The sequence below is a fragment of the Sphaeramia orbicularis genome, chromosome 15, assembly GCF_902148855.1.
Source record: "Sphaeramia orbicularis chromosome 15, fSphaOr1.1, whole genome shotgun sequence".
In the NCBI taxonomy this organism is placed as follows: Eukaryota; Metazoa; Chordata; class Actinopteri; order Kurtiformes; family Apogonidae; genus Sphaeramia; species Sphaeramia orbicularis.
This window is the reverse complement of record NC_043971.1, coordinates 24,039,781-24,066,931: the sequence shown is the minus strand read 5'-3', so window position 1 is coordinate 24,066,931 and position 27,151 is coordinate 24,039,781. Positions and strand designations below refer to the sequence as shown.

The window sequence follows — 27,151 nt, the reverse complement described above, 5'->3', positions numbered from 1 at the left end:
GGAAGCGTTAGACGATACTCATGTAGTGGAAGTAAGACAGGAGATGGATGAACGTAAAAGCTCTGGTTTCGGCCGAGTTGGTTCAGACGCTAACTTTGTGCACGATCGCTGTAGCAAAGGTCAGCAAAAAAACAATCTGTCAGCTACCTGTCAAGACCAACACGAGGCCTTGGAGAACACTGCTGCCTTTGTTGAGTCTGCATCACAGGGACATGAGACTTTAACTGTAGGACTCCCTGTTTCAGTTAAGGTCAGTTCAAGTAGTCATGACATTCAGACAGACATTTCATCTACTGCCCAAGCTGAGGAGAGGCCTACAGAAGTATTTACTCCTCTGCCAGATTCTATTACAAACCCACCAGAGAGTGTGAATGAGGACCTCAGTGATGCAAAGGCTGTGAAAAGCAGTGAAACTAAAGACTGTAAAATTCATGACACAGACTGTGAGCCTCTTCAGCTACCAACCTCCAATAAAACTTCAGCCACACAAAGCTGCCCCGTAGCACCGATACACATAAAAGGTCCTAATGTAGAAGAAATCACAAAGGAAGATAAAGCTGCCTCAGAAGAAGAGAAAGCTAACAGCCAGGGGAAGGGACAAACTGAGATAAAGGTGACAAACAATGGAGCAGCACAAAAACATGGGGACATAAATCTAACAGGGCCTGCTAAAGACAGTGGCTCTGGATCTATTAAGAGTTTAGACTCCAGTGAAATCCCCCATACAGCTGTTTGTCACTCTGATGGCCTTCCTCTGTTAACCACAGCAGAAAATGTCAACGATGTATCAAATAATACAACTCATGATACTATCACAGTCCCATCAGCTGTTTTGTCAAAGTACCCTGAAGATATTACAGCCTTTTCTCAGTTGAAAGAATCAGAAAATCAAGCATCACTTTCAAAGCCTCATTATGACAATGTGGTTTCTGATTCTGCAAAGAACTTATTTGAAAAAGCCCCCACCTACACCCCCCTTGTCGAAAAACCACCTGTGAATACAGAGGCTGCTGATGTGTCACAAAGTCTCCGTCCTACGCAGACTTCCCAAGAACCAGATACAACCTGGATTAAAGCTTTAAGAGAAGCTGCCACCCACTGTCAGATTGAACAACAGAGCACAGTGGAGGCCACAAGGTAAATACAAGGGCATGTTTGTGTTTGAAGTGTGGACAGTGGTGTTTACTTTAATGTATGAGGGAATTAGCCTGGAGGAAGTCAGTTACAAGACTCATGATACTGAAAACAAATTAATGCTGTGTGTCTGAGGGTTGGAAGAAAATACCAAAACAGTTGAGTACAGAAATATGTTTTGTTGTGCTTTAAGAGTGTTGAAGACCTAGAACTGTTTTTGTGGCAACTTTCTCTACATTTAACCTTTCCTAAATGATTCATCAACACTTAGTTTAGTATCACCCTTTTTTTTTAAACTGAAAATCAGGTATTTTTCTATATTTAATTAAAATGATGTTCATAAAAGCTCAGAGTAAATTCAGCAGTTATTATACCAAAACTGACAAAACTGAAGAAAAGGGGACTTTTTCAGCGAAATATTTACTGAATATAAAAACAACTACTGTCATTTGTCAAATTCTTATTATTAGGGATTCAATGTCGCACAACATGGTGGTGTTTCCAGGTCTCTGAATGCCCAAATGGGTCATATCTGATGACAATGAAAAGCTGAGACAATGCATTTTATCTGAATTATTCAAATGTATTGATGGCATTAGTGGTTCAGAAATTATTTGATGTTTTAGATTGGTTGAAACTTTTGGTCTTTTAGGTCTTTGAGGGTTGATAGTTTGCATGGAAACAAATGCAAGAGAGTTCATTTTGTGTGTTTGTGTTTAGTGGTAGACAGAAGCACTCTTTTGTGTAAGTGTACTATTATATGTATGTATGTATGTATGTATTTAACACCATTGACATCTTTCCTATAATTAAAAAAAATTGCAGTATACCTTCTTCACCTTAGTTATAATATAATTTATTGCAGTATTGAATCCTAACCCTTACATCATAATAGACAACATATCTGCCTATTCTTGTCAACACACCTCCCCAGTGCCTCCATTTGTCTAATGGGTTAATGGAGGTCATCATGCCCCCCCTAACATGTTACACAAAGTTGCATGTCATTATGCTGTCACATATCATCTGTTCAACTACATCACAGAGAAAAAAGCGTATGCGTAGCCTGTATACTTGCTGCAGCGTCGAGGTTTTAAACAATCACCAACACTCAGAAGTACATCTTAAACAGTAGATTATAATTTGTTCTAAGTAGTTCAACATCTTCAGTTATATTTCATTCCCTGTGTTGTGTTCAGAACTGTTTATCAGCTCTTTAGTATTCACAGATTTATGGCTCTTTTTCAATTTTCCAGTAACACTATGGTTAGCGCTTGCTTGGAGAGATATTGCAGAGAACATTGTGACAATGAATATGAATGAGGAGATAAACACAGAGCTGCACTTTGTTTAGAATTGTGCTTGGGTCAGATGACGCTGCCTGTTGAAGTCTAATGGAAGTAATGCAGCCCTTTATATTCAAAGGATGACATCAGCTGTGACAGACATCCCTGGTCTCCATTGGCAAGAATGAGCCTTTTCTCACACAAAACACCCTTCTCAACACAATGCAGCAACAGTAACACAAACACATGCAGTTACACTTAGACTATACACGTACACATGCACACACACACATATTTAAAAACTTCCCATCCCTATTGGCACACAAGCCCCTGTAACCACACATACATATGCACACATTTGTCATTTGTCAGTCATTCCTTGTGCATGTGTTGCAAACTAAATAACAACCTCCCCCCAACCCCTCTTTTCTCTTGTATTGTTTTCTCAGACCCCTCCCATCTCTGGATTCTCCTCAACAAGAGTTTCTTACCCCAACTGAGGAGATATTTGCTCCTCCAACACAGGAGGAGATCCCACCAGTGGAGCCAGCACCAGAGGCAACTACACAAATCTTGCCTCTCCCTGAACCTACAAACACCGCAGTACATCTACCAGAACAAAAACAAAAAGAAGAGATCTCAATACTGACACAGAAGGCTGAATGTCCAGAGGTAGTGGAGAAAGTAGAGCTCTCAGAACCAACCAAGACAGAAGAAGAGCTCCCACAAGAGCTTCCTGAGTCTAACACAGAGAAAGTATTAGTACCCGAGCTCCCACAACAACTGAGGGGTCCAGAACCAGAACCACCAAAGAAAGAAGATTTCCAAGAGACAACAAAACATGAGGCTGATCTACAAGAACCAGAAAAGGTGACCGCAGCGCACTTAGAACCAGAGAATAAGTTGATCGGTAAGGTGCCAGAGGAGCTGCTGGAAAAACCTGTAGATTTCCCACCTGAGGAGCCATTTACGGAACCAGCTGGAGAAACTGTAGAGGCAGAAACAGTCCAGGGTCCAACTGAGGAGCCACAGGACAGCGGGTGAGTGTATCCAACTGATTACATCTCACAAAATATGTTTGGATATGGATCTTTACATCTGGGTGCTTCAGTAAAACTGGGTTCATTTTGGTACCTTCTTTTTAGGCCCAATAAATAAAAGAGAAATTTAGACATCTTTTCCCCCAGGATGTACCTAATGATAACCTCAGATAAATGCAAAAAAATTATACTCTTGCTCTGAGCCATCCCATAATTAATGTATTTTTAATAAATTGTTGGGGCCAAAAATAGGACCAAACCTGGGGCATGAAAAGCTACGTAGGTGTCAGTGCATTTGATCTGGAACACATGGCTTGAAATGGTCTAATATACCACTATAAATAAAGACACTGTGTTAAATTTGATGATCCTAGTGGTTTTTCTAATCCAGACATGCAGGTTTTTCATGAATCGGCAGTCTCATTCCAGGTTTCTCATAACCCATTGTGTCCACTCATGTTACATGCGGAACCTGCTCATTTAAACACAAAAAAATTGTGAGTGATTTTGCAACAGTGGTCATTTTTGTGAAACACTCTTCCTTGTATAATTCGTTCAATTCCCAAAATGTACCTGTGAGAGAATAAAAAGATATTCAAAAAAGTAGGAGTGCGTAATTCTTGGGCGCTTTTTGCCGTGTTACATGCAGATTTTTGTAAAAAAAAAAAAAAAAGTATAAAAAAATATAAAAATGTGTTTTATCTGAAAAATACTTTCTCTTTTATCTTAGTAAATATTTATTTTTAAAATAGACCCAAAGTGCTTCCAAACTTGTTTCACAACATTAGTCTACCTCTGGTTTGAATTTTTAGCCCCTCTGTCCTGTTTTTAGGTACCAGTTTCAGAGAAGCACCCAACTGTATTATAATAATCCAGGTTCTTATTATCAACCCTCTGTTGCTGTTCAAACAGTTTTGCTTCTTATCGTAAAGGACTGAAGATTTGTTATTGTCATATGGTCTTTGTAATGAACTGGTGTCTTGGTTTCCAGTGACACACTCTTTAAACAGTGTGAATAAGCCCTGAAGTGTTTCCCTATAAGGCTACCCAGGGGCTGTTCTCTGTCAGAGTGCAGCCAGGATTAAAAAAATAAAGAACATTTAGTTGCAATCCTTATTCAAATAAAAATCTAAGGACTATAATCAGGCTTAAAAGGGAGATTGGTCATGTTATGGTTGATATCAGAATGACTTGAGTTTGCCATTTGAAGCTTGATATATATATATATATATATATATATATATATATATATATATATATATATATATATATATATATATATATATATATATATATATATATATATATACATATATGTGTGTGTGTGTGTGTATGTGTGTATATATATATATATATATATATATATATATATATATATATATATATATATGTATATATACATAAATTTTTTATTATTTTTTTTTTTTTTTTACTAAGGTTTCACTTTACATTACAAAGACCTGTCAGAGACATTTTATTGCAGTGCATTAATTTGTAACAGAGGGATCTTGGACAGGCCTATGCTTTTATGCTTTACCGTTGAGAAGCATACACTGCTCTGCCTGTCACACTCACAAAATGGATTTCCATGCACTTGGAGAGTCTTCTTTTTGGCTTTGTTTGGCTTTCAGAAACATCCAGGGTCTCTTGTAGGTCGTTGCTGTCTGCGCAGTTTAACAGTGTCCAGGGGGATGAATGAGAAACAGTCCCACAGATTTGCACTGGTCGATGTAATAGCATTGACCCATTTATGTTAAAACTCATGACTAAGGTAAATACACATAGTAAACCAATGTGCCGTTTAGTTTCACCTCTCTGGGTTTCCATATGAGCGTTCAGTGTTTTATAAATGTTTTAACAGCCCTACCTAGATTAACTTTCCATGAATATTATTCCCTGTTTGAAAAACTTTTACATGCCACTAGAGTGTTCACTGTGCATTTATGGTAAAAATCCACTGTGTTTCTAGCAGAGGTGGTTAAAAAAACGTGAAAAACCCATTCTTTACCCAAGTAGAAGTAAATAATTGTTTAAAATATCTCTGAAATATCTTTCTAATGTGCAAATGGAAAGCATAGACTCAAAAATGTAGTCATGGTTAAAAAAAAAAAAAAACTCTTTGAAGGACAACTCTACTGGCCTTTTATGTGTAAAGTTAAATGAACATCACTTTATAATATCAGCCAAAAACTCAAAACATGATGCTTTTACTTGTTGATCGTTAGGAATGATGTAGATAAAATGAATCAAACATTCTCTCTCTCAAATGCAGTAAAACTGAACCAGTATTTTTATGCAACAGAAACAGATATTAATGTTGTAATGTTAGATGTGAAAATTAAAGTAAAATGTACATGGAAATTCTCTTGATTTCTAGTGCAATTAACATGTTTTGAGACATTTTAACTGTGTTCACTGCAAACCAGTTCTTCTGTGGAGTACAAAGAAAGCAAGCTGAATGTGATTTACAGTAAATTAATAATGGCTGCTTATTTTATTTCAACTGTTAAAGACCTAGAACTGTAACACTCCTAATTAAGTGAATGTGGACCAATGGGTGGGAGGAGGGGTGGGCTTTTTTTTTTAAGTTTAAGTTTTTGTTTGTAGTTAGTTGATTTTTGGAAAAGTGGACATGGTTATTCCTGTACAGAGAGGATATGTATACTGAAACTGTGTCCTAATAAAAAAGATGAAAAAAAAAAAAGAAAAGAATCTACAGAAAAGGCCTAGAACTGTTTTTATGATGACTTCCAAAGTGATAAGTTGTTTATCCCAGTTTATTAAATTAACCTCTGCCTTTTGCATTTTTCAGTGAAAATCAGTCATTTTTTTGTATTTCATTTACTCACCATTCATAAAAACTTAGAGTGAATTCAAAGGTTATTGAAGAAAAAGCAAATTACATCATTAACTGAACATAATAGTGTCTACAACCACTGCCATTTGTCAAACTACATGGTTTTACTGGTGAATTAATGGTGTGAAGCATGATGGTTTCCACATTCACCATGGAGCCTCTGAATGTCCAAAAAACAAAAAAAAACAAAAAACAAAAAAACAGATATGATGCTTCTGAGAAGTTGAGAAACTGCATTTTACCTTCATTCTTTCAATGCATTGATAGGATTAGTGGTCCAGAAGTCATTTCAGATCAGTGGATGCCTTTGGTCGCCGGTGGCGTTTTAAAGCTTTCACTTAACTGAACTTCTAACAAGTTTTTGTCAGTTTTGTCATTTATCTACCTCATTTGTCAGTCCCCACTCTCTCCTGCCATTTGCTTCATGCCTACGAGCCATCCACATGCCAGAGTAGCACTTGCTGCCTGTCAGTCACAACACTTGTCCCATCACTACTGTTGGAGACATAAGGGTTTGTTCAGACTAGTGACAGTGCTGTTTCTATTATGGGTCACATCTATAGATAAAATTACACTCACATACAAGTAAGGGAGAGGGAAAAGTGACTGCATGGTAGATGATGTGTATGTACATGTGCTTTTCCTCCCCCCCCCACCCCTAGAGGCTGTCCTAGCTGTCAGTCTGGCTCAGTCTTACGGGGCTTTGTGAAGTGAAGCCGTGAAGCCTGTAGTGGGAGGAATTTGGGCAGGCACTCAGCCCCACTGAAGTCATTTGCACAGACCAGACAGAGTGGAACAAAAGCCGGAGTTCAGAGAAACACTTGAGCATGTGCTGTGGGGTTAGTGTCTATGACAGAGTCAGAGAGAGAGAGAGGAGAGAGAGGGAAGAAGGACTGGGACGTCCACTTTAGTAGCTGTGGAACGCAGCTGGACTTTACAGAAGGCATTTCCATCACTTATTTATCTGTGATAGTTTGTGATGGATTCACACGTGGCTGAAAACTGGGTGAGTTGATGAGGAAAAAGTGCCTTTTTTTGTCCTGCGTGTGTTTAAATCCCTCCAGGTGGATGCAGCAGATGGCTCGTAGGTAACCAGTGCTAATTACACTGGCGCTGTTAACCTCAGCAGATGGGTGGAGGGGAGGGACGAATAGAAAGACGACGGGACAGGAGGTGGAAAGACAGGAGACAAAGTTTTGAAATGATTCATGGTGTGCTGTGAAAAATGTTACAGGTTAGAGCATGTTTGCTTCTCTGCCCTGCTTGATGCAGGGGCTGTGTTGTTGCTGGTTGGCAAGAAACTACTGACTTGTAGTGAAAACAATGATCTTCTGAGTTTTCCAAAACTCCTCTTGGCATAGTATGGCCAACAAATATGAGAAAACCCCTTTACAATAAGACTTCCCTTATTAATGATTTAGAAATGTTTAAGATTAGGTAATAAATAACATTGTTGACAGTTTATAAATCATGAATAAGCTGTTAAACACATTCCAAAAAAAGTTACACCTCAGATCTCACCACTTAAATCTTTGTGTTTTTTCTGTTGTTGTGTTTTATGATTTTCAAAGAGACTCCCTTTTGACAAAGAAATGGGTATTACTTACTAGTAAATGGTTGAACATGTTAACTGGTAACAGAACAAGTTAAAGTAAGTCAAGCAACTACAAATATACACAGATAAAAGTGTGTAATTAAGGTGTTCATTCCAAAGACATGAGTGAAACTTGTTATGAACTCCTTACAGTATTTATTACTTACCAACAGTGTGACCACAACCTAATCAATAAATAAGTTATAAACCATTTATAAACTCCAATAAGGCTAGCCTTGATGGTCAAGTGGAATCAAACTAGCTTCAGGTAGTATATAATATTTTGTGGACATTTTTGATGTTACACAAAATGGCTTTAATTTGAGATAAAAGCCCATTCTGAAGTGATGTGAAATACTATGGGAATAAACTTAGCTCTATAGTTCGGTATGTAAGGGTATTGTTCATCTGTGTTTTCAGAGTAAATGGATGTAGGATGTGCTTTATCTCACATTATACTGTAAATAGACTGGTTGCCATGGCAATTGGTTCATGTGCACTTGCTTGTACCAGTGAAGTGGATAATCATGTTTGTCATTTATTTGAACAGTCTATGCTGCCTTTAAAATATATTTAATCTCATTCATTGTAGGTGTGAATTAGTTGGCTGTAATGTATTTGTGTTACATAAAAGCTGTTCTTTAACCCTTTAAGAATGCATGCAACACTTGTGTTAAACTTTGTCATGGTTAAATAACACTGACAGGACTTTATGTTAGAGACAGATGCCAGGGTTTGGTTTAATGTGCAGTGTGTGTGTGTGTCTGTAGTGTTTGGGCAGTGTGAACGTACTGCTGGCTGCAGGACAGAAGTGGTCCTCCCATCATTACAGCACTTAGAAAAACACTTTTCACACTACATTCATCTCGTTTTATTTATGGCTCTGTTTATCATTAAACACCCGCCTGGACTTTCTGTCTTCTGTATCCAGCTGGTTCCCATACATTACTGTAAAAGTGAGGCTGTTGGCCTGAACACAGTACACAAAAAGTCACTTCTGTTTACTTAGTAACCTTAAAAAAGTCCTACAAGTGAAAAATAGACATGCATGTTAGTGAACTTGTGTATAATTCGAAAAATGATACTTTTTGTCCCTGAACTGAAATGGAAAGTGTGTTCATGAAGTGCCTCCTGATGGACTATAACAAACAGGATCCAGGTGTAAGTGCCAACAGTAAAACTGCATGTATGTATGTGAGGATGAGTGTTGAGAAAAAGCACATGTTCATATCACAACAGGCGGTGAAGTTGGAAAGCTCCAGCTGTTAACCTGAGTGGGTCAGCTGACATTATTTCCACATAAAAGGCACTGAAGCAGTAAATACTCTTTTCCAGTGTCATCTCATATTCTATCACTTGTATTCTGTCTGTTTTCTTTTTTTTTATTTGCTTTATGTTTTTGTCCATTTTTGGAGTCAGTGTTGAGTCTTGTGACACTTTACTCAGACTCTGTTGTGACTTGGTCGGTTCTATTTCCAGGCAGCATGTGCCGAGTCGGCCACAGATGCTGACATAGCCTACTATGTATGTACAGCCTTGGACTGCTGGTGTAAGCTACGGACAGGGGATTTGAACTGGGAAGGGGACGAATGGGATCAAAACTAAATGAATTGTGTGTTTTTTTTTCTCTCACTCACACATGCTGTATCAATTAGAAAACTCAGTAGCTTTCTTAGTTTAAAGGTGTTTTTGATGGAATGATATGAACCAGAGTCTGCGTTAGATGTAAAGTCTAACTTGCTACACCCTTAAAAAAAGCACACACCCTCATTAAACGTTATTAAGTTCTGACTTTACTGGAGAGCGAGATGGAGAATAACAGAGCTCAGTTTTCAGTCTGAAATGACCTGGAATTGCCGTTTGGATACAGCGGCTGACTGGATGCTTGAGTAGAGGTGCTTTAGCTGATGGAGGTATTGTAAAGATCTATTCTGCAGAAGAGACTACAGGGGTATTTTTAGAGCTAAACAGGAGGCCTGCCCCAAGTGAGGAACAGCTGCATGGGCGTCCATCGCATTGGCTGTCAGATTAGAGAGCCTACCACTCCTGATAAGACAGGCTTGGATCAGGGCCAAATCCACTCCACCAGGTGGCCAATGATGACAGAGGCAGACGCCCAGCACACTCAGATGGCCTACTTCAGTGCAGAGGACAGGCCAAGCAAACCAGGAACCATGGACCATCATGTGAGAGGAGCCTTAAAGTCAGCTTCATGTAGTTTTATCAGCAACTTAGGATGGTTGGAGAAAGTATTTTACTTTTCAAATCACTGCTAGGTTTAGACGAGGACACAGAGCTGCCATATTTATCTGCTTTGAGGTGAGTTTCCTTCACAGGTCATTTGAATAGAGGACACGGTTCTTATTGTTAATGAAAACAAATGAAATATGATGGGTGCTCAGAGAATACAGACACCAAGACCAATATTTCAGTCTGCTTCTTGTACCACATTATTAAACCACAAGGGATGTAGTTGTCAGTTGGTGTCACCCATTCATCTGGTGTGCTAACTACTTAAAGCATGTGTGTATAGCATTCATTTTAACTTTTAATATTACATCTTTCTGCTATTTCACCAAGATCAAATGCTATAATATAATAATGTTATGTATGTTAAGCTATTTTGCTGAATTACATCTTACAGAAAGCTCTGGCTGACTGAATTTCATTGTGTACATTTAGAGCTTTTATGGAGAAAGGTAATATAAGAAGTGGTGCCTCTGCAATGCAACTTGGTAAACTCTCATCTTATTTGTGTCATTTTCTATCTATCAACAGCTGCAGCTTTTGTTCCTCTCAGTGGCTTCAATACAAAATTGCAAGGATTTATACAGAAGTTTGTAGCACAGCTTTCTGGGTTTGTTTTGCTCCTTGTCTTAAAACAGTGTTCAGAATATGCTGCAACATATATATATATATATATATATATATATATATATATATATATATATATATATATATATATATATATATATATATATATATATTTTTTTTTTTTTTATCATTTTGTCAAAATAACAGAGTGTAATTGCTCTTCTTCTTCTTCTTCTTCTTCTTCTTCTTCTTCTTCTTCTTCTTCTTCTTCTTCTTCTTCTTCTTCTTCTCCTCTACATTACACTCTGTGCAAATTTTCTTTAATTTCATGAATTTTGCCTGATATACTGTTCCTTTTTGGTCAGGTTTCCCTCAAAAAATAGATTTTATTCTCAATGGATTTCCGGGTAAAAAAAAAAGAAAGAAAAGAAATTACATTATCTTCCGTTGTTTTAATTAAGAGACACTTAGTAGCAATGAAATTAAAACTGAAGTAAAGGTTTTTCAGAAGCTTAAAGATAAAACAAACAAACAAAAAAAAAACTCCCTTTAAATCAAAGTCATAATTAAATGCGAATAAAACGTAATGAAAAATGAAAATTAAAAATGGTCTTCAGGGGGCATTTCTAATCTCTGTACTTGGACATCTTGTTTCAGTCAAGTGTAGTGATGTTTTGTGTTCCTCCCCTGCAGGCCCTCCCTTGCTGAGCAGACAGAAAGCGGTGCCCCTGCCACCTCCCCTCCTCCCTCTGGACACCACTTCCTTCCTGCTCTCCCTTCTCACCCCCATACCACTGCAGAGTTCCCCACTCCTCCTCCCACACCCCCGGAAAGGCACGCACCTGAACCTCTACCCAGCCTGCCTGAATCCCCCCTTTTTCCGCCTCCTCCACCAGAACTCACCTCCCCTCCTGCATCTTCTACTCCCCAGGCCGCGGCCACACCCCGCCATGCCCTTTTAAGGTATGATCATAACCTGCTTGTCCGTCTCCTTGCTCATTCCACATTTCAGTGTGAAGTTCATTGGCCGTGTCAGAAAATGTAATGTGTGTAAATATAAACCACTGCTGTGACTTTTGTTTCCGTGCTTGGCTTCTTTTAAGATCTTCCATCAGATTTGTCCTGTGATATTTGTTTCTTTAGTAGTCATGACCTTATCCTCTTAATGAAATTCCGGCACAAATCACACCATTAAATTGATGTCTGGCACAGTTATGCTGTTTCCCAGAACTTCTGAGCACTAAGAAAATTTGCTGACGAATGTGGTCCACTGTTTCTGTTTTTTTTTTTTTTTTTCATTTTATTATGTGTCTTTAACTGAAGCATCACAAAAAACATTATTACCAAGTAAAATCCAGAGCAGCTGTCTCATCTGCTACGTCAGCACCCCATCTTGTTATTATACTCATGAAATTATAGATTATCATTGCCTTGCATGTGAACCACATCAAGTCAAAGGAAACAGGATTTACTAATGTATGAACTTTGTGGTTATGGAAACTCAAATATATACAGTATAATTGTGGCTTGTTAATGGTGGGAATAGTAAAGCATTAGGTTTAAATGTTTATATCTTTTAAATCTTACCGAATCAAATGCAACGCCAAACGTTTTCACAGTGAGCATAATCTGCCTCATCTTGATGTAGCGTGGCTTATTTTATCATTAAAGTTTCTTGAGTAGCACCTTAGTAACGGCACTGTTTTATACCCTAGCACAAAGCCTTTCCTTCATAACACTGATTGTGATTGCATGTAATGATGCTCATTATTTTTCTATCACTATGCTTTCCACACTCATAATCTAAAAAACATTCCGTGGCAATACCTCGTAGAGTTGTAATTTGTTTCATATACTTTATTTTGTGAGAGGCAATGACTCAGCCACTTTCATGGTGCTATGTTGTTTCTAACCAGTAGAGGGTGTATTTGCAGTTCAGCTCAATGAAAGCCTGTCTGCCCACAGCAGACTGAATGCTGCAGCCACCTGGTACATAAAGGAGTAGAAAACAGGGACACTCTCTATTATGAATTTCACAGAAACATTATTATAGGGCAATGTTCATTAGAATCAGTATCTGAAATATTTTCTGCAAAAAAGCACAATTTTACCCTTGAATCTTTCCCTTACTAAATACCTTCTTTGTACTGAGAAAACCAGAATTTTAAGACGACCTGGCCAGCATGGTGTTTTATTATTTATGATATTTCCTCAAGCTGGGCAGATCAGTGGCATTACAACATTTAACTGAATTTAGACTGATTACATTCTAATCTGTAATCTAGAATATAGCCCAGGGTTCCTATGGGGTCTTAAAAAGTCTTGCATTTACAAATCTGCATTTAATACCTTAAAAAAGTCTTTAAAATGTGTTACATTTGGTATGTTAGGTCTAAAGTTATGTTGCCATGTATTTGTTTGCTGTGTTGTGTTTAAAAGTGTCTGATAAATGTCCAAACTGCAAAGAAAGTAACGTTATTCTACTCGGCTCCACCTGTTCCCACCCAACAATGTATACTGAAATTAGGAACCAATTATCGCAGCAGTGGGAATTAAGGCGCTGGAGTAAATAAATATATTTTCCTTACTTCTAGGAGTCACAAGTTTTTGCCAGTATGGCCATGAAATAGGCATTCAGTTCTGTTCTAAGTAGTCTCAAAAAGGTCTTAAAAAGTCTTAAATTTGACTTTTAGAAACCTGAAGATATTTCAAAGTATCTTTCATCAGCAAATGAACTATCCATTTTTATCTGCTATGTAACAAAAACAATCTTTATTGGCACTAATTCTAATAATTTATCAATTCCTGTGTGAGCCAGTTCCTTCATTCTGCAGGAGGTTTATTGTCTCACTTAAAGGTCTTTGAACAGGGGACAGCTCAAAGCTGTGCCTACTCTGTTTATTGTTCCTGTTGATTCATATTTAATTAATTTATTACTGTGCAGTTATAAGAATGGAGTAATTAAATGCTCCTCCTTAATGAAATTCATGGTGTATTTCAGAAAAATAACTGCAGGCGTCTTCTATTCAGATAAAGTGACTCAAATAATCCGTCATTTACCCCCACATATTCTTTACCCGTCCATGAAGATACTTTCTGACAGCTTTAACACAAGGAATGCCTTGTTACGGTTGCCTTTCTGGAATTCCATGAAAACAATCAGGTCATCCCACCAAACGCCAGCCAACATTATGATGATCATGTTCTCTTTTGCTTTTTTAACAATTTGGTATACATTTGGCAGTAAATACTCCTCAATATTTTGCTCTCAGCACATTTTCAGGCTGCAGTGATTCAAGAGCTAAACATGCAGCTGCTGACGTTATGACAAGCATGTTATTTTCTGTAATCATTACACATGCCTGTGATTTAGATATGTCAGTAAGTATCTATGCCTTTGTTTTGCTGGGTTTTTCCCTTTTTGAAGTCTAAGATACTCTGATTGCACCACTGATTGCTTTTGTCATTTACTATTTTTTAAAAAACAGATGCTGTAAATGGAGACAGATACAGTCTCATAGTGGATATTCTGCATCCATTAACTTGATCCCAAGAAGGGATTTTTCAAGGGAACAATGCAGCTTTTTGGACATATAATTTTTTTTACCCTGCCCGTAAAGAGCTGTAGATGTATGAAAGGGGCAGATCCAGCCCCCAACATTATGGCACAGACATCTAAAGCCAAAACACCCCAATAAACATATTTATGCTGCTTAAACACCTGCAAAATGTCTGTATTCATATGATCATGCAGAAATGGATTCTAGTAACGTATTTTTAGCTTCATGGTAATCAAAAATCTGTCCTGTGTATTTTGAGTTTGTGGTCTACTTAACCCATAGAGATCCAGTGCGACTTTTGTGTCAGTTCCCAACTGAATTTTTCTCTGTATTTAACCTTTCTTAATTGATTCATCACCATTTACTATAATATTGTCCTCTGTATTTTGCATTTATTCAGTGAAAATTAGGTATTTTCCTATATTTAGTTCACTAATCATGTAGACGTTCATAAAAGCTCAGATTGAAGTTGAGGGTTATTATATCAGAAACAGAGAAAACTGAGGAAAAGTTACTTTTTCAGTAAAGTACATCATTAACTGAATGTAAAAACAAGTGTGTCCATCCACTCTCATTTATCAGACTAAGTGGGTTTTACTGGTGAATCAAAGTTGATGGTGTTTCCACATTCACTACAGAGCCTCTGAACGTTCAAATTGGTCATATCTAATGACCATGAAAAGATGACAAACTGCATTTTACACCAGTTATTTACATGTATTGATAGGATTAGTGGATCAACAGTTACATCAGTAGATGGTTTTGGTCATTGGAGGTTGTTTGGGTCTTTATGGGTTAATGTAATTGTGTTGTAATATCTGACTAAAAAATAAGCCAAAAGTAGTTACATTGCATTTTTGTTTGACTGGACATAGAAATTCATAAGAAGCAGTTGTTTTAGATCTTTACATGTTTTTTAGATTTATTTAGAATATGACTTTATTTAAAAAATATATATATTTATTCATTTTCACAAAAACAGCCCTCCCCCTCCCGCACATCACTGAATTTACGGCAGCACTGTCCTGACAACAATAAATTAACATGCTACAAATTAGTAATCACATACCAAATAAAAGAAACAAAAGTATACATGGTCTTTTTGTTGGTCAGAAGCAGACATTGTTACACTCAAACCTTCTTGCAGTATACGTTTATATGAATAGCAGTGACCCTGATTTCTTTCCAGTGTAGCTATGAATCTTTTAGAAAAACCTGCCACAGTTATATCTTCCAGTGCCTGAGTTTGTTGAATTTTTTATTTCATTTCCCTCAGTTGACAGAAGAAGCCGAAGTACAGGGTCAGGCTCTTAAAGCAGCAACAAAGTGAGGTTGTTTATGCTATCCAGTCTAAAAGTTTTTCAGAATTACTGCAGCTTAACAGGAACTTGTCTTTCATATGCTCATTGCTGAGAGGTTTATATTGGTATAGGGACTTTGGGTGGCAGCACTGATCGATATGATTGCTATAGTAGGGTTAGGAGTGGGCTGTATTTTCACTTGTCCCTTCGGGCTATGAGAGATCGACTAACAGGCCCCTCAGAGAGTCAAATCGGGTCAATATTCTTTGTGAACATGAGTTAATGGACTTCATGTTTACATGCGAGCACTCCCCTTTGCAAATATGGTGTTGGGTTGAATCATGAACACTGGCTTTTGTGTCCCATGTTGCGCTGTGGAACTGGAGATTTCTCATTTCATTCAGTTCTTTTAGCCCACACTGGCAGAGATAAGATACCTGAAACCTGTATGCCGCAAGGATGTGGGATTGCAAGTGCTGCAGGCAGACATTTCAATTGTTCAGAGTCCTCATTCCCTCAGTTTCCCATGACTGCACAATAGGTTTATTCTTCTCACATTTCAGTCTTGTCTTCTTCCCGTTACTCTTCCACAATCAATGAAAGTATGTGGAACCTGTTCCGACTCTCATATCCATCACATAGAAGTCATTCTCCGGATCTTTTGAGAACAGATGCACAGTCTCAAAATTAGACAGACACGGCTAGATGGAATAGTGTTATTGCACTTACAGTTTTTGATAAAATCTAACATTGAGTGTGAGTGCTAGTAAATTATATCACTAACTTCTGTTTTTTTTTTAAGATTTTAACACCCATTCATTTGTGTAGAAAATTAGATATTTGTAAGTCATGAAGCACTATTTATGTCGCCATATGCTCAATAAAAAAATTGACATGAAATAATTAAAACAATAAGACAGAGATCATGTCAATCTCAGCAAATATTTTATCTTTAACAGTTGGAGTCCAGTATTGGGACTTTACTATTACATGTTTGTCCTTAAAAAAGCAGGTATTTTTGTCAATCACTGCCTATTTCTTCATATGTGCTGTTAGGATTTACTTATGGATAAAGGGGCTTAATAATAGGGTCAGAGCTGAATGCTACACACATACTAGTTCCTCAAAGCCTATTGTTTACCTCAGGCATCACTCTGGTTGGCCACGCTATGCAGTGGAAGCTTCCATTGTGTGAAAAGGAGACGCAAAGTGACATTTTCACTCTGCTCGCACATTCAGGGTGAAAGACAGGGATCTTGAATGGAGCAAAGTCAAGAGGCATGTTTACAGCAGGAGGAAGAAAGACGGAGACCTACAGAGTGAAAGAAAAAAGGGATGTTAACGAAAGCTGTTTTGGGGGTCTGCTATTGTTTGGCTCCCTTACATAGCCGAGGTAGCGGACTTGAAAAAGCTGCTTGTCTTTTTAAAGGCACAGGAGGTTGGTGTCGGGGGATAGAGTGGAGGAAAAAAAGGGGGGAGGAGGCTGTTAGAGCAGCAACACAGCTCAGCGGTCTCAGCAACCAAACAGAGAGGAGGCACCTCATACAATCATGCAAGACGGCAAGAAAGCAGGATTATAATTTCATCTCATCTGTGTTGGATTATTCTCTCCTTTACATTTTGTTCATCAAGAATATCTTCCTCTTGGTATTGCATCTGTTTGGCATCTGCCTCCAGATGAGAGACAGGAATATCCACAGTCTGTATAGAGAGGTAGACGATCAGGGATGCTGTGCATAAAGTGAGGAGCCTTTAATCAACTAATGCTTTGCTCCCTGATTTGAGCAACACTTGCTCATCCTCTGCAGTGCAGCACAGTAAACCCAACCAGTGCTCGTCTTCGCTGACACAGGCAGCCTCACTGTAAGGATATTACCACAAAAACAGGAGGAGTTTTAGCGAAGCAGGTGGATGTGGAGGGTGGCTGGAGAGCAGGAGCAGGCAGGGGGGGCAGGGGGGCCAGAGGTAGCTGAGGATGGGAGCCAACGAGTCCATGGAGCAAGGACAGACCCCCTGTCCCTCTCAAGAACACATGTGAGTTCAACTTAATCCAAAGACAAATATCTGGGAATGTTTATATGCGTAATTAGAGACACAACAATGATAACTTGCATTGGTGTTTTTAAATGGCCTTGAGAGTGGCTGTAACTGCTTGTGCTTTTCTCACACACATAGTTTTTATTTATTCATGGCTGTGGAATTGGTGTGCCATGTGATAGAAAATGTTCAGCATGGGCCACAACTGTAGTGTGAGGAATACACTAGAGGTTTGGGATTGTTTACAATATCTTGACAAAGAAAATTATCTGACACACATTTCTGATATCCAGCTATTTTGTCTTTCTATTATTCTATCTTTTTATGTGTGCTATACAATTTCATAACATCTCCAAAAACCATGTGAGACTCTGAACTGACCAGCTGAGAACATCATTGTTGTTAATGTGTGTCTTTGTGATGTAAATACGGACCATGGGATCGAAACACGTGTCCATGCACAGGCACAGACAGCTTGCACCTCGAGTACAGTACAATATATATGGATCAAACGTAATAGTGGTTCAGTGGAGCCTGTGGGAACCAGAATTAGGCAATGAGTACAGAAGGTGCCGCTGGGAGGCTGGTGGGGTGATGTTTTGCTGTGTAAAGGAGGAAGCAGCCGACGCTCTGGGAGCAAGAGCGAGTGACGATATTGAAATAGAACATGCTGTGTGGGGGTGGGAGAAGGTAACTCTGAAATATCAGTGGATGGGAGACATATTTAAAGAGGGGAAGAGTGGGAGCGTGAATGCTCCACTTTGCTATGTTTTATTTATATCTCAAAAACACTACAGTGTAGGTGAACAAGGATCTGGGGAGAAAACAGCAGCAAGACAGAGGAGAAAATGTGACCGTGTCTGTGTATGCATAGCGCCTAATGCAGGAATGAATAATTTATATAAACCTTTATGTGACTGAATATTACAGCTGCAAAAAGGACAAGACGGTAGGTCTGTTTTGCTGCAGATGTGCTCAACAGAAGCTTTTTCGTGCGACAATGTCCAAAAACACTTACAGTATATAAAGACTTCACACATCACATTGTCCTGCTGTTATGGAAGTGTTAGGTGTTATTATGACTATGCACAAGGAGTGTTTTCTTTTTCAGTCTCAGAGTGATAATAAAAAACTGGCAAAATCCCAAAATGAGAAACCAGGCTGTGTTGTGTCTGCACCAGTGGGGGTTGTCCTGAGCCTCTCCTGCATTGATCTGAAGGAACCTAACGTCTGATCTCATTATCTGGACAGTGACATACGTTAACCCCCTCCTTGCCGGTGCTCTGTCTGGCCTAGCCTCATATCGCCTCTTGCCTTTTAATGTGCCATCTGTTTGCAGTCACAGTCTCAGATTAGGATAGGTAACGCATTACAGTCAGAGATTATCTTAGTCTGACACTCTTTTGTTTTAGTGACCTCTTTGTGTTGGTCATGGGACTGGACTGAGATGATTTCATGGCCCAAAGGTACCGATTTCAGGAGGGGTGATTTAAGCTGACATCAGTTTGGGTAGAACTGAAAGAGGGGCATTGTACAACATCTGCTTTTTGAGGAGAAAAAAATTCTTCAGAGTTCTGTTTATATGAACTCCAAAAGCTTCAGAGTGATTCTCCATAACATTTCATTTCCTGAAGCTGAAGAATCATTTGCAGAAGACAGAGCTTCATTGTGCTCTTGTTATTAAAAAGGGTCTTAAATTCTCCCTGGTTATGGAATTACATCTGTGTATAAACTGAAGAGGTGCTTGTAAAATTAAAATAGGTTGTAGTGTTTCACACAGTGTACATTTCCTGGTGATGTAATATTGCCAAACGTTCATTCATCTGTGGAATTAAAGCACAGGGGCTCCCTCTGCTGGTCTCAACACATATAGCATATAGATAGACTAAATATTAACGAACAAGCACATATTGTGAGTCAGATTTTTACATCCCTTTTGTTCTTGCGCTATAAAATAGACAACATTTTTTTAATTATCCGTAGAAATTCATCACATTTTTACACTCTGTTCTTTGATTATTGAATATTTCTGAATTATTTTTCAACATCAGAATATCACCTCATCATATACATTACTTATTGTCTTGTGTAAATGTCTTTTGCCAGATTTTTCCCTCTCCCTTGTGTGCAGGCAAAAACCCTTATGGCTTTGCAAATCACATTTGTAACAAATGGTGGCTTTTCACTACTTTATTACAGCAATCCAATGATAATTCCCATGATCTATGGCTTATTTCCCACTGCCTTGTCTGTAATTTTAACATGCCTGCATTAATTTTTGTTATATCACACACATTTCTTGTCTCATAGCACATTTAGTCCATTAAAAAAAACATTATCTTCAGCTGAAACATGTGCTTTTTCTTTCAGGATGACACATAATTTGCAGACTCTTTAGGTGTAGACTCAGCTCTCCAGCCTGTCATATAGTACAAGTAGCAGATGGGTAATTGTTTTAAGAATGAGTGTTGGAAAATGCAGGCTGTATTAAGAGAAGGTAACAAAGGAATAGCTAGGATAGAGAACACCAGCAGAGTGAGAGGAAATAGAGGTAAAAGATAAATGATAGCCTGAAGATGGTGGAGTCTGTGGTATATAATCCATTGAGGCTAATCACACAGCTGCTAGGAGACTGCAGACATCCTCGACATATTCCTCCCCCTTTTTTGTGGCATCATCCCCTTCTGCTTCTGTTTAATCCATGCTTCCTTTCTTCTTTCTTTTTTTAGACAAATGACCATAAGATCGATGGTTTCTTTTTTTATACACAAGTATCTGCTCTTCTAAAATAAGAAGTAAACAAAGCATGGACCTGATGGAAGCTGAAGAGGAGAATGTTATATATATATGTGACCCCATCTTTATGTTTAACCCCTACCTGGCAGTGGTTGCCCCTCCAGTACTTTAAAACCTGTTTAAACAGACTGTGTTGGATTTGGCTGGAAGCAGAGACATGTCTGCTTGTCTGAAATGCAGCGTCTCCCTTCCCCACACTGCAGAGTCTCTGTCTCCAGGCAGTCATCTCAGCCTCAGTGAGAGGCTGCTATTAGCTGCTGCTCTCTTTGTTTCTATGCACCCCCATACGCTGACTACTCACCCAAACGGCAGGTGTTTCTGTTATGTCTACTGCTCTGTGCTCGACGCAGCTGCAGGAGGTAGTATTACATTAACATAGGACACTGATTGATTTTTATTCACCTACCTTTTTAATTTGTTTCTTGTCTGCTATCACTTACAACACTCTGCTGTTTAGAGGAATACTGAGTCCATTATATGCCCTTTGAGATATTGCTCCACAGTGCATCATTTTATAAAGATGATTAATCATTCTACAATGGATTGAAGTGCAGAATAAGCAAAAAGCAATGCTGATTTTATGTTAAACCCACTTGTGCAAATACTGCAGCTTCTATATTCATTTGTGTTGTATTCAGTGTGTTGTATGTGATAGCAGAGACTACTGTACATGTATCCAGCAGCTTCAGGGTTCAGTGAACATATGGCGGGAACAACCTCCAGTTACCATAGCAACACAGTGTTTGCAATCACATGGGCTGTCCTCTCCAAGGACGCAAATTGAACACTAAAATAACTCACAGTTTTCTTACTATTAAACTGTTCCTATCAGTTCTTAAATCTGCACAAGGTCAACTACATTTTTCCTCTTAGACTAGTCCTTTTAGTTTTCATTCACACAACATGATGTAGTCTATGAGTATTGGTTTTTGCATGTTAGATTTTGTGTCCTTGGAGTCTGTGTCTGAACATCTGACACTCTGATCCTTGTTCTCAGTGACTGATCCAGATGGATCTCTGCAGGCAGACCAGTCTTATCCTGCGGGGACTCACAGACCCCTCACAGAGATTACTGGCTCTCGTCTTGGCCATTTGCCTCATCTCATATTATAGCACCCTGAAATTAATGGATTTGTCTTCAAGGGATTGATTGGTGGTAATAAAATGAGAGAAATAGAACAGGAACCAGTGTCATTTAATATCATGGTCTTCTAACATTATGTCCAGAGCTTTTATGAGTGTGATCTCTGAAGCACATTGGGGTCCGTGTGGAATAGTTTATTTGTGTCATAGTGTTGGCTCAGATGAAGCCCTATTTCTGCAGTGATATGACCTCAGGGTAGTGGACATATTGACCATAAAACCAGTAGCATTTATAGCCAAACTCCTCTAGAAGCTATTTCGTTGCATCAGTCACATTGGCCTCATGAGGTTTCAGCCCCTCAACTGATCTGATCCATATTTGGTTGTTTGTACGGTTTCAGCATGAACTCAGATGATGAGATAGGTAGATCAGCCATATAGATGGGGATCGGTGAGATTACTTCATTTCTGGAGGGATGCAATAACAGGACAGTTTGCCCCAGGGATGACCTTTTTTATTGCAGTTTTTATTATTCTTCGAGGATCTATTGTGATTGTACTGGTCAGTGTGACAATAATAAAAAATATTATCTGAGCAGGTTATCAGGGAGCGTTTTTACAAAATTTTGATAACGTTTGAATGTGATTGTGAGGAAGAATGGGTGTGGGTACATGGGTGTGGGATGGGTACAAAATCGTCTATAAATTCTATCAGTAATGTAAATGTAGGAGGAGTTAGGAGTTATAATGAGCGAGCTTCATCAGAGCAGGTTTGGCTGGTGGGCTGTCGTCTGCCTTTTTTTCTGTGTGGATACAGCAAAGTGAGCAAATAGAGAGAGAGAGAGAGGAGGGGGGAGAGAGAGAGGTAGAGAGAGTACCAGAAAAGACACTATGCAGGCGGTGGTCTTCTGCAGCCGGTCTCATTTAGATCGAACCATTTCCTAGAGGAGAGGAGAGGAGGCAGACCTGTATGGCCACGGATTAGGCTGGAAACAAAGAGACCTAGACATGATCCTATAGAGAGATAGAGAGAAGGCGGAGTAGTTCATCCTCAGATATCAGATCTTGTCTAACAGGCGGTGAGCGTCTACCTGTCAGTGTCAGGCAGCAGCTTTGTGATGCGTAGAGGTGTAGCCGTCCAGCAGCCATGGCAGTGAGTGCGTGGCAGGCTCTGTCTCCACTGCAGTGGGCTCGTTGGGGCTGGGACACACTGCTGGGAGGGGCTGGAGATGGGGACAGCCCAAGCTCGGATCCAGCTCTGGGGCTTCTCCGGCAGCTCTCTTGGGGCTCACGTCATGACAACATGATCAGGACTGCCGGAGAACCGGTCAGACAGAGGTGAGACAGGATGGGTCTACTCATGTGGTCTGGAATGCACTGGCTATCAGAACATGGAGCGTGGCGGTCAGTATGTGTTTAGGCCTGCCATTGTTATTCACATGTGTGTCTGGGCCTAAGGATAAATATTTGGTTTTTGTTTTGTATTTAGGAGGTGAATATATACTGATTGGGTTGTGATTCTAATTTGCAGCTCATTGTGATGGAGAAAAGTCAATTTGTCATCCACTGTTTCCATATTTATCTCATCAGATGTAATATTTTTAGGTCTTGAGGTGATCTTGATTTTGTGTATGAGAGATAATTCTGTATCACAGACGTATCATAATTTGTTTTCTCACTGCAGATTCAGGATTCTGTTCTAATAAGAACATTATTTTCTACAAGACAGACTTGTACAAAATACAGACTCTACATAATTTTGCCAATAGTGAAAATGTATCATAACATATTAAAACAATGCTTTGCCATGTGTGATGATGCAGGAACTGTTACTCAGAGAAATGAAAGGTCTTCATGGTATCTGAGAAAACATAGTACAGAACACTATGCAGACATAAGGCTCCTCAGTATTTAAGTAGTATCAATCTGAACAGTTGTGGTCTTTACTTACTGTGTCCTTATCTTTTGTTATAGGAGCTCAGACTCTGATGGAGCGTTTGAAACTCCTGAATCCACTACTCCAGTGAAGGCTGTTTCTCCTACAGATCCCCCAAGCCAGCAACTCACATCAACTGTAAAAGGTAAAAGTAAAGATAATTTTTCAGTTTATTAAGTCTATTACAACCTGCATTTTAAAAGCAGAATGCAGGTTGGAAAAAAAATAAAATAAAAAAATTGAAGGTCCTCTTGCTCCATCTAGTGGAGTGATGCAGCTTCATCAATGCAAAATCTGAGGTTTTCAATATGAAGAATGGCAGTTTATTACAGGTTTACTAAACTCATTAAAACAAAGTAGTCTATAATCACATGTTTAAGCAGACAGTAACAGGTGTGTGCTCCTTGCAATCTGTAGCTCTTTGCTTTGTCGATTATGATCTGAAAATGTAAATTTGAATACTTCAGTTTTATGTTGTAATAGTGTTAAAATGTCTTTGTTTCTTCTTTTTAAATGTGATTAAACTCTTTTGTACGATATTCAAATTTAAAAATAATGTTACATTTATACATTATAAAATAACAACAATAAATATATAAACAAAATAGAATTATTTTTGTTAACTGACAATATTTCCATATCTTTCTGTGTCCTTCAGAATTAGATTCCTCAGTCAGTAATCCTGTGCCTGACTTGACTTCAGATCGTCCACAATGCCATTCCCCATCCATTGTTTTTGATGAAAACAAGCCCATTGCAGCCAGTGGAACATATAACATTGACTTTTGTGCAGCAGATTCAACAAGTCACACTTTGACTCGCTCTCTTAGCCTCCAGGGAGGAGAACTAGACAGTTCTGCTCTTTTGGACGGATCTGTGGGGCCAGGTTTCCGTCCACACTCTGAATCCTTCAGTGTAGGCACTGAGAGTGCACCTGGCACACTCCGTAGGCCTAAAAAAGTTCGACCTGGGTCTGTGAAAAAGAAGCCACTTTTACGACAGAACTCAAATCCTGAAAGTCCAAGACCAGCCTCATCCAGCAGCACTCCAGAGGTCAACAAGCGGGCAAAGCCTCGAACTGCCAGCCCCCTACAGGCTCCAGAGGAAGCAGAGGGGGGCTCTGCAACACCAAGCCCTGGAGGAACCCTCCGGAAGACTAGGAAAGGCCGTGTGGAGACTCCTCCTCCTCTAGCTGAGGAGACCAATCACACCAGCCTTGGAGAGACCCCTGTCGTCCCTGCCTTACCTCTGTGTCAGGAAGAGACCCCTCTCTCTGCTAGTCCAAACGTCAAAGACGACTCTCCCATTCCTCCCAGTGCCTCCTATGTATGGGATCCAGATAATTTTGAAAATATCAACCCCTTCAAAACTGGAGGTAGTAAAATAGCCAACTCTCCTGTTCTAGATCGTAGAGGTCCTGTGTGTGTCTCCGTTGCTACCCCACCAGAAAGTCCCCCTGTCCCGGCTGTGGAGCCCAGTCCTCCTGCTCCTTGTGCACAGCCAATTAACAACCCTGAAGAGCAACCTATTTTACCCAAACGTCAGTCAGTAAGGCTGGAGTTTGACTACTCTGAAGAGAACAGTGAGGCATCAAACCAGGCCTCTCCCCCGCCCAAGAAACCTGGCAAGAAGCCTGGTGCCAAGATGCCCCTGAGGAGACCAAAGCTGGGGCTGAAAAAGGCCCCTGCAGCACAGACAGAGCAGCTGGACAACCCCCCACCAACACAAAACGGCAATGAGGAGGAGATCCCCATTTCCAAAGGGTCTTATAACTTTGAACCTGACAAGTGGGACGATCCAAATTTCAATCCATTTTCCTCTAAAAAAGGTATTGCCAACTCCCCCAAACTGTCTAGACCTTCTTATAGCTTCGACGCCAATAACTTTGATGACTCCATAGACCCTTTTAAATCCTCCAATAAGATGGCCAACTCCCCTCCTAAGGCCTCGGCCTCTTTTGAAGTGTCAGCTAATGACAATGAGGCTGACAATGACAATGACAATGACAACATTGCGGAACTAGAGGACCAAAATCAGAACAAACCTGCCAAGAAGAAGAAAACTCCAATCAAATCGTAAGTTCAACATAATCTCTGGTCATCACTGTAGCACCACGCAATTCCACAATCGTCTCTCCCGTCTCTTATCAAACAGTGAAATATCATATAGGACTGTTTGTCTCTGTTGGTGAAGTCTTTTAGGTTAGTTTGTCTGCACATTGTCCACTGTCTGTTATGCCAGTGTCCTTTGTCTGTCTCTCTGTCACCTGTGTCTGTGTATTCTCATATGTCACAGGAAGTCCAGAGGTGTGTCCTCACTATGTTGTCTGTTGTAAGTACAGGGACAACACAATCATTCATACTTTTCATCCCTTTAAACCAGCATGTTGCCCTGTTGTTAGCGGTCACTTCTCTTCCTATTAACAGAAACATCACAGTCCCCTGTGACTACCAAACAATCCATTTACACTTTTTACGTAACCTGCCCATTTGCTTTTAACTGGAGAATAAATGTTTTTAGCTTCTCATGTCTGTAATGTATGTGTATAATCTCACTCTAAAAAAGTCTAGTGAAAACGTCTCATAATTAAACTTCATATTCAGATACTCATATTCACTGTTAACTACTTGTTAGCATATATATATTATCCGGATAATGGCTCTCTGTTAGTATGTTTAGATGACCTCTTTTACTTTATACTGCATGACCATATTCTTTAAATACACGTCTATCAAATGTCTCCCCTTTTTACTGCTTATAGTGATTAAGGAAAATAATGTAATTGGTACATTAATTCATAAACCATCTTCCTTATAAATTGAAGAAGTGTTTTTAACTAGTAATGACAATAATCAGTTTACAATTTTAATGTAAAGTTAGATAATAACATTTCCTAAAGGCAGGAAACTGTATTTATGGAGCTATATAGGGGCTATTTGCACTATCAACATGCCCACCACTGACAATTTAAAGGAAAAACCTGATGTGAGTGGTCTCTCTCAGGATGAGAATGTCTCTATCCATAAAACATGAGGGGTCACTTAATAGTTTAATGAATATGAAATGAACACTTATGGAACAGTTACCTCTGTCTACTTCCACCTTCATCAAAATGCCAAATGAGGGAATGTCTTTTGTAAGAATGATCCTGGAGTTCACAGACTTTTAGGTGCTTTTTATAAAGGAACTGTCCTTACTGAAACACTGTGATGGTTTTTCCCTTAATTTGCCACCCGTCTATAGCACAGTGTGCAACATATGACCGGTCTGTAGGCATGCAGTGAAGGAGAGGCTCCCTCTGGTGTTTGTTTCATTTCAGTCCAGTTCTGTTCAGTTTATTTGCAAATGAATGAATATGAATACAATGATGAAGATATAAAGCAGATCTGTGAAACAAAACACACTGAAAAGGTATCTTAAAGCGAGGAGGAAGCAGCCACAGACATAAATCAAACAATATTAAGATACAATTACTAAAAACATCTAAGTTTGAGGAACATTAACAGCATTTATAACAATACAGCTCTTTGAAAAGTGGGTGCAGTAAGAATCAGGTCCAACTTGTTAGATGCTGTGTTTTACATCAACATCAGTGCAAACAATTAAGATAATGCATCAAGAATATTCTTATATAAAACGATGGAAGGTTCTCAGATGCTGTCCAAGCTCTCTGTGTTCACGTTTTATGCGAATTGTCTATTGTCTGTCTTAAT

General features: G+C 39.1%; 1 protein-coding gene across 12 annotated transcripts in view; it reads left to right on the top strand.

Annotated features, from left to right (window-relative positions):
• tacc2 (transforming, acidic coiled-coil containing protein 2) overlaps positions 1-27,151 on the top strand; it is a 60,656-nt gene that overhangs the window by 18,916 nt on the left and 14,589 nt on the right. For 9 of the 12 annotated variants that reach the window (XM_030156845.1, XM_030156844.1, XM_030156842.1 and 6 more), the window contains 5 exons: positions 2,870-3,460; positions 11,419-11,688; positions 23,477-23,583; positions 24,097-25,513; positions 25,734-25,769. In XM_030156845.1, the coding sequence (XP_030012705.1) occupies positions 2,870-3,460; positions 11,419-11,688; positions 23,477-23,583; positions 24,097-25,513; positions 25,734-25,769 (2,421 nt within the window). Of the gene's footprint in view, positions 1-2,869; positions 3,461-10,049; positions 10,231-11,418; positions 11,689-23,476; positions 23,584-24,096; positions 25,514-25,733; positions 25,770-27,151 lie in introns of those variants that run through there. The other 3 variants (XM_030156849.1, XM_030156848.1, XM_030156840.1) reach the window with 3 other exon arrangements.